This window comes from Propithecus coquereli, unplaced genomic scaffold (genome assembly GCF_000956105.1).
Source record: "Propithecus coquereli isolate 6110/MARCELLA unplaced genomic scaffold, Pcoq_1.0 Scaffold2, whole genome shotgun sequence".
Classification (NCBI taxonomy): Eukaryota; Metazoa; Chordata; class Mammalia; order Primates; family Indriidae; genus Propithecus; species Propithecus coquereli.
The window spans coordinates 18,053,739-18,062,571 of record NW_012144966.1 but is presented as its reverse complement, the minus strand read 5'-3'; the positions used below and the strand labels follow the sequence as shown (position 1 = coordinate 18,062,571).

Below are 8,833 nucleotides of genomic sequence, written 5' to 3'. Positions count from 1 at the left end.
GGAACACGCACTCAGGGCTGAGGTTTCTGGGAAATGCTGGCACAGCGCTTTGGCAAGTGTTGCCCTAATCGCACCCTCCTCCACTGGTGAGAGGAGGCCACGGGGGATTTTATTGGTTTGAGTTATGACCCACAGGGCAGCCGTTCTGCAGCCCGGCTTACCAAGGGCCAGAGACACTCAGCAAAGAGATGCCTTTGCAATGCAAACACCAGGATGCCACCTACCATCACCTGCAGCCAAACACCCGTTGGTGGCTTCCTCTTGGTCCTCTGGGACAGAGACTTATGGATGATCTGGTTCTGGCTGTCACCAAAGTGCCCACATCCCTCACTGTGTTTGTCCTCACCCCCACACTCCAGCCTCCTGGCCTTCCTCCAACTCTCAGCCCCCCATACTCCTTCCCATGACTGTCAGAACGTCCCCCCTTCTGTCCCCTCTATTTGGAATTCCCCTGCCCTTCCCTTCCACCTGCAGCTCAGACCTGCTTTGCTTTCAGATCTCAGCTCAATCTGACTTCCTCCTGGAAGCCACCCCAGTGTCTGACAGGGTCAATCTCTCCTTTTGAGGCCCTCAAAGCACTCAGCTCGTTTTCCTACTCCCACAGTTGGGATTTTCCATCTACTAGTGTGATTCGATTCCACTAGAGGACAAGTCTTGCTTGCTGCTCTCCCTGGTGCCAGTAGCAATGCCCAGAGCCTGACAGATGCTCAACAAATCTATGTTGCATGCACGGGATGAAGAAAGGAAGGAAGGCTAAGATTCCAGATCTTACAGAGGGGCACGGACAAGTTCTGGGTAATAGAAATCTAAGGGAGACACAAAGAAGGGCTACTCTGAAATCTTAAATCTTCTAGGAGACACATTTAAAACAGGTGAAATTGATCTTAATAATATAAAGGTGTGAATACTGCTTAAAATAGGTACTCATGAGGTCAGTTTGCATTTTTAAGCCATAAAAAGTCTTAAACTGTAGTGGTAAACATCTAACTGGGCAGTGCCAGGAACAGCCATACTATCCTTGGCAGTGGGATTGTCCCTGAGAACCTGTTGTGCAAGAGGTTGACTTCTCCACCCACCTGTGAGCCCTAGCCCATTCAGTGGACTCTGCTGCCAGCTGAAATCAGATGTCAGGCTGCTCCATTGCAATCCCATCTGTGGATCTGTGGAAGACACAGAGGAGCCCCAAGTTACTTGGGAGCAGTGGTGGGAGTTTGTCAGGGCCAGCAGGGCTGGGAAGGATGCTCAGGGCATTCTAAATAGTCTTTACTATAGTATACCACAGACTAGTTAGTGATTTAATCCTTCAGTGCTTGAACTTTTGTTTTTGGACAAAAGTAAATAGGAAGATTCTGTCCAAGGCTCTTGTGAAGAATACATTATACATATCCCTATAGGTGTACAGTCTGCATAAATATTTTGTTTGCATTTATGTTTTTCAGGATGTTTAAAAAACATTTGAACCATGTTGTATATCTCCCTTTCAGCTCCACGTTGTCCATTGGAATTCAGACAAATACCCAAGCTTTGTCGAGGCAGCTCACGAGCCAGATGGACTAGCTGTCTTGGGAGTGTTTTTACAGGTGAGAGTCCATTGATTTCATAATAAGCCAGGTTGGATAGACAGTTTCAGTTGTGGAGAAGACATTCAACCATTTTTAAATTGTAAACTAATTCTAGGTTTACTATTCCTTTTGAAACATATATATATATCTAGGAGCATTGCTCATGATTCTTCTCATTGTTCATTGGTCAACAAAGAGAATAGCAGCAGAAATAACAGTTGAGTTCCTGAGAAGAAAAATTTATTCTGGCTGTTCCTGATTACACACTATTTAGAGATGTAGGACCGAATAAAGTTCAAGTTCCTGATTCTTGAAGCACTTGTCTGACCACAATGGCGTGTTGTCCCAATGTACTGACCAATTTTTAACACATTAGGTGCCATGAGAATTGTATTTAACTCACTCTAGTTTTGATCCCGGGGCTGCATGAAGCATATATAAAATCTTACTTGATGTTCTTAAATGAATGGTTGTATTAAATGAATAGAAGTCAATAAACTTCATTTGTCTATTCATGTTTACCTTTAAATTACACTTGAAGTTTTCATTCTATTTTCATAATAAAACACCGGCCCCAAAGAAAAGTTTCTGATTTTTTTTTGTGTGGCAGTCAATGTGTTAAAAAAAATTTTGTTGTATTCTCCTTTGTCTAATATTTGCACGTGTTCAGACAAGTATTGTTATCATACTTGGGCACGGGTTGGGCCTCTCAACTCCCACTGCCACCACATTCTTGCAGGGTGTACACCATTGCCACATCACATACTCTGCATGGGAGGTGGCAACTCGTGGAGCTGAGGCTAGGGGAGCATGTGGAGAGTGCCATGGATGGCAGCAGTTCTTTGGCCTTTGGCCACCAAGTCTGGATGGTGGCGGCAGGTTCCAGGTGTGGCAAGAGACTACAGGGTTTAAAACCTTCAGGTAGATTCAGAACACCCCTAATGGGACCTCAAATCATTTTAGGCAGCAAGTAGGAGACATTTTCATCTAATATTTTGTTGCCATCATAGTCAGTTTGGATCTAGAGTCTGAATGTCACATCTGGCTTAATTGTGCAAATATTTCATTAGAGTTTCCTAATCAAAGTTTCTCTCAAGTTAAATAAACATTCATAAAGCTGAAAAAACATGAAGCTGTTACTACTAGTTTTAGAAACAACCTGAAAGTTCAGTACAGAAACCCTGTAATATTATCTTGTTGTTCAGATTCTTCTGGTGTGATAAGACCAGCAGGTAAAAGAGAAGCTTTGTTATAGAACAACCACTGTATGTTCTGTGCTGGCTTAGGTTTTTCAAGAAAATAACTTAAAAATAGTGGCTAAAATGGACTGATTTGGACTTCATCTGTTATAGTCACCATTTCTTTTGAAATTTCATGTTTTCAGATTGGTGAACATAATTCCCAACTACAAAAGATTACTGATATTTTGGATTCCATTAAAGAAAAGGTAAAATGAATTACTGTTTGTTAGTGATTAACGTAGTTCCCTATTCTCCCCTGAATTCTCTTTCTTTTTGAGACCTAGACCTTAGACAGAGCATATGTTGTCTGTTTTGAAGAAAGTTTGCAACATACTTGACCAAAAAAGCAGAAGTAACCTATTAGCACTTATCTTTTGAAAATTATGAAAAAATCTTAAATTATCTAAAATAATCACTAATAAATCCATCTATGCCTAATTAATTTCTAGTATTGTTGTATTATAGAATAAGCCCTTAATTGTAACATGTTATAAAGACCGCTTATATTTAAACAAATCTCTTGCTTCTTAAATAAATCTATATGATGTGCTACTTTGTCTAAAGATTTTAAGATGAAGACATGCTTTTTTTAGATACTAAAGGAAGGTACTAAATAATTCCATATTATTTTATTGGATGTATGTGTGTTGAGGCTGTGTAAAGCTATCCCTGTTGTAATTTGCAGGACTTCTCTTTGTCCTCCCAGGGTAAACAAACTCGATTCACAAATTTTGACCCATTGTCTCTGCTTCCACCATCCTGGGACTACTGGACATATCCTGGTTCTCTTACAGTTCCACCTCTTCTCGAGAGTGTCACATGGATTATTTTAAAACAACCTATAAACATCAGCTCTCAACAGGTATATATAACCTCTCCTCTTCCAAGTTGATCCTGATTCACTCAGAGTAAACTGGGCTGCATCTTTCTTTCTTTTAAAGCTCCATTCTTCATTTCTGCCATATTATAAAGCCTGTGTTTTCCCTTCATTAATTAGATGGGTTTTATATCCCATTCTTATTTGACTTTCTATGATTACATCATTTCTTTCCCACTTCTCAGAAATGTAATATGCACAGTGACACTGATGAAAGTGAAGCATCATTTTAAGAGCTGTAACGGTTTGCTCTTGCTTTCTTTTGCTTGGTCTGGGATATAAACAGGCTGGGATACAAACAAGGAAATCAAGACAGAGGCTACTCATAGAAAGTGACATTCTCCTGTCTGACCTCAATCCTTGCACCTGCTTCTCCCACAGATTTCAAAGTGAACCCTGAGAACAGTGATAGGTGCAGTGCCCTAAGAAACATGTGCCTGCTAAGTTGAAGAAGAGGTCACATTGTGCACTTAAAAATTTGCTAAAAGGGTATATCTCATGTTAAGTGTTCTTACTACAATTAAAGAAGAAGAAAGAGAGGAGGAAGGAGATAGGGAGGAAGGAGAGGGGAGAAAGAGGAGGAGAAATTGTTGATTTTGTGGTTTTGTTGACAACACTTTTGTGTGGCTGACCAAGGGGTTTTTAAGCATTTGCTGAGAGGCTGTGGGGTGGCCACCTATGTTCTTCTTGTGGAGACATTTACTCACTCATTTTTCTGTTAAGTGCTTATTGAGCTCGCTCTCATGGTAGGCCAAGAATCTGCTAGACTCAGGATATCTTGTCTTTTAACACCCAGAAACTCTGCTTGGAGCTCTGAACCATTTGGTTGCCTAATCTGACAGGTGGATGCTGTATGTTCCAGGATGTTGTGCTTCTTAGTGGATTTTGTTTTGTTGTGTTTTTGTTTTTGTTGTCCTTTTTGAATCAGGTGCTGCAGTACCTTAGCATGAACATAGTCTGGTAATTTTTGCAGTTTATAAAGTACTCCTATTCTGGGCTTACCCACCCGTCTAGCTGTCCCCCCGACCCCCGCCCCACTGGCATCAGACTAGATCTGGTTCACCTTTACTGAGATCATTCGTTTCAAGCAGCATTTCCCCCTGGGTGTTGAACACATCCAACTTTCTGTTGGGTGTTTCTCCTCATTGACCTTGTCTTTAGGATTAAAAACAAATAATAGCCTGATGCATATTTTATTAAAGCATTTTATAAAAGTCCTAGATTGAAATCCAGAGCTTGACTGACATGAAAACTCCTGTGAACTTTTTCCATCATATTATCATGATAAAAATGACCTGCCACTGATTCAATAGCCTTAAGAGAGTTCATTTTTCTCCTCTTCACGTGCTAAGCTGTTTTTGGTAAATTTAAATGGGTTAATATGAAGAATTAGTAAATTATAACATCAAGGCAGTAAATAATAAGGGGATCATGTTTTCCCTCATATTTTAAGGATATCTTTATTCCTTAAAGCCACTTGGAAAATAACTTTTTATTTTGTTTTGTTTTTTTCTTTATAATCTGTTGGTGATTTGGAAGAGAATATATCAAAATACATACTTTCATTCTTTAAAAAGAATAAAATTAATTTTATTAAAAATAACTTATTGCAAATTGAGGAATTAATTATAACTGCCTACCTATGGATTTACTACTTTATCTTATTTGAGGCTCAATGAATTAATATTTTTAATATGTCTTTTATGCAGTAGAATATATAAAATAATAGCTGGGTTTTAGAGCTATAGCGTGATTGTTAATTCACATTGAAGCATTCACTTAAATCTACTGTAGCAGGAATACTTTTAGTCATTTTCATTTTTAGCAAGATTGAGGAAGTTATTCGGGTAATAATTCAAGTTATTATAATTTGGTATTATGGTGGTTTTAAACATTAAGCAAAAGATATTTTAAAAATCTGATCCCAGTCTAACCATGAGAAAAACATCAGACAGAGCGCAATTGAGGGACATTCTACAAAATACCTGATCAATACTGTCAAAGTCATCAAAACTGTAGGGTCATCAAAAACAAGGTAAATTTGAGAAACTGTCACAATCAAAAAATGCCTAAGGCAATATGACTACCTAATGTAATGTTTCCTGGATAGTATCCTGGAACAGAAAAAGATGTTAGGTAAAAACAAGGAAATCTGAATAAAGGAAGGACTTTAATGATAAAATAAAATATTGGTTCACTAATCATGGAAAAGGTACCATACTAATAGAAGATGTTATTAATAATGGAAACTGAGTGTGGGGTATATGGGAAGTATTTGTAGTGTCTTTGCAATAATTTTGTAAATCTAAAATTATTCTAAAATAAAAAGTTTGTCTAAAAAATCCAAAACATGAGCAGGTTGATAAAATTATTCAGTTGCTTAGCTCTTTCATGTAAAGTAAAATGAAAATGTCTTTTGTATATACCACTGATCTAAAGAATTACTTTCCAAAAGGTAATTTTTAATCTAAATTTTGGCAGCTCTTTTAGTCACTTAGAAACAATGTTTTTATTCACTTTCCAATTCCATCATATAATGTCACCAGCTGTGAATAATAAATCTTCTTTTTAGTGAGTAGGAGCCAAATTTTTTTCTAGGGTTTTCTACTGCTATTTCTTGCCAAGTCACTGTTTGACCTAAGGGGCAAATCAGATATTTTCATTTTCTTTTTCTTGATTCAAATCCATTTTTCTTTCTCAGAGTCACTCACCGAGGACTAAATTCTTGATTTAAGTGCCATGCCATTGAGCAGGTGGATAAACTGCTTTCCGATACTTCTGTTTTTTTGTTTTTGTTGTTGTTGTTGTTGTTGTTGTTTGAGACAGGCAGGGTCTTGCTCTGTCACCCAGGCTAGAGTGTAATGGCATCATTGTAGCTCACTGCAACCTCAAACTCCTGGGCTCAAATGATCTTCCTGCCTCAGCTTTCTGAGTAGCTGGGACTACAGGCATACACCACTACACCTGGCTAATTTTTCTATTTTTTGTAGAGATGGGGGCTTGCTATGTTGTCCAGACTGGCCTTAAGCGATCCTCCCACTTCCACCTCCCAAAGTGCTGGGATTACCAGTGTAAGCCACCATGCCCGGCCTTTGCTTTCTGACACTTTTGATAACAGATCGGTCATTTTTTTTGGAAGGCTGACTTTTCTTGCCAAGTGTCTTTGGGTTATCCTAAATCATCCAAATTGACTTACTCAGCTGCTGAAATTCAATGTGCAAAATACTTGGCTTTGATTCTATTCTCTTTTAAAAAAAAAAATCCTCTTTTTTGTTTATTATCATGTTATTTGCATACAATAAAACTCACAAATTTTAAGTGTTCATTCTCTGATTTTGGTGATTGTATATAACCATGTAACAGCCACCACAATCAAGATATAGAATAGATCCCTTAGCCAAAAAAGTTCCCTTGCACCCTTTTGCATTCTTTCCCCTTCCCCACCACAGCCCCGAGCAACCACTGACATGCTGTCACCAGAATTTTGCCTTTTCTAGAATCTTATTTAATGTATCATATAGTACATAGATTTTTGTGTTTGGTTTCTTTTACTTAGCATAATGTTTTTAAGATTTGCCCATTTCATTTATTTTTATTACTGAGTAATATTCTGTGCTATGAATATATCACATTAAAAATTTTTTTATTCAGCAATTGATAGACATTTGGGTTTCTTTTAGTTTTTGGCTATTATAAATAATAGCAATCCTTATTTGGATATTAGGAATAATTCACATAGATACTTTTGTGTGGACACATTTTCATATGTCTTGGGTCAATACCTAGAACTGGAATTACTAGGTCATGCTTGTTTAATTTTATAAGGCACTGCATTATTGTATTGTAAAGTGGCTGTATCATCTTGCATTCCCACCAGCAATGCAATTTCTAGTTGCTCCATATTCCTGTCAGCGTTTGGTATTGTCAGTTTTTCTAACTTGAGCTATTCTAGTGGGTATGTGTGGTTTTAATTTGATTCTAATCTGATGACTAGTGATGTTGAACATTTTTCATATGCTTACTGGCTATGCTTGTATCTTCTTCTGTGAAGTATCTGTTCAAATCATTTCCCCATTCTTTAACTAGGTTGTTTGTCTTTTCACTATTGAGTTGCAAACGTTCTTTACATAGTCTGGATAACAGCTCTTTCTCAGATACACATTTTGCAAAAGTTTTCTCCCAGTGTATGTTTTTGTTGTTGTTGCTGTTTAACTATGTCTTTAAAAAAAACAAAAGTTCTAAATCTTAATGAAGTCTATTTTATCAATTTATATTTTAAAGTTTGTGCTTTTGGTGTATGGTTTAAGATTTCTTCAACAATATGTCACAACATAGGTTTTTTTTCCTACTTTAAGTAATAGGTTTAGCTCTTACATTTTAAGTCTTCGATTACCTTTGTGTTAATTTTTGTGTATGGTGTACCCCTTTCTCTCCTTTCCTTCTGGTATTCCAGTTACACATACATTAGACCTCTCAATATCACACAGCAGGTCTCTGAGACTCTACTTTTTAAAAAACTCTTTTTTAATCTCAGCTCTTCACCATGGATAATTTTTATTGATGTGTATTCAAGTTCATTTGCTTTTTCTTCTGTCATATTGATTTGGTTAAGTCCATCCAGTGAATTTTTTATTTTAGAAATGACTTTTTTAGTTCTAAAATTTCTATTTGGTTCTTTTTTATTATTTTTATTTCTCTGCTGAGATGACTCATTACTCTGCTGAGATTTCTCGTGCATTAAAAAGATGCTTTGTTTGACTTCATATAACCCTCAGGTAGTTATAATAGCTACTTTAAAATTCTTGTAAGTTCCAACATTTAGTTCATTGTAGGTTGGATTCTGTTGATTTTTCTTTCATTGAGAATGTGCTCTATTTTTTTGATTCTCTATATGTTGAATAATTTTTGATTGTATTCTAGATGATATGAACATTAAGTTCTGGATTCTGTTATTTTTCTCTGATGAGTGTTGTTTCTTTTGTTTTAGCAGGTAATTTTCTTTTTTTTTTTTGATCCCAAGTATATGTCAACTTTTTATTTATTTTTTTTCTTTTATTTCAGCATATTATGGGGGTACAGATGTTTAGGTTACGTATGTTGCCCTTGGTCCCCCCCCGCCAAGTCCGAGTTTCAAATATGTCCATCCTTCGGGT

The 8,833-nt window shown here is 37.0% G+C and overlaps 1 protein-coding gene across 1 annotated transcript in view; it reads left to right on the top strand.

Moving 5' to 3' along the window:
- The window catches only part of CA13 (carbonic anhydrase XIII), a 31,183-nt gene that overhangs the window by 17,515 nt on the left and 4,835 nt on the right, over positions 1-8,833 (top strand). The window contains exons 4-6 of the mRNA XM_012643599.1: positions 1,485-1,580; positions 2,947-3,009; positions 3,510-3,665. Of these exons, the coding sequence (XP_012499053.1) occupies positions 1,485-1,580; positions 2,947-3,009; positions 3,510-3,665 (315 nt within the window). The remainder of the gene's footprint in view (positions 1-1,484; positions 1,581-2,946; positions 3,010-3,509; positions 3,666-8,833) is intronic.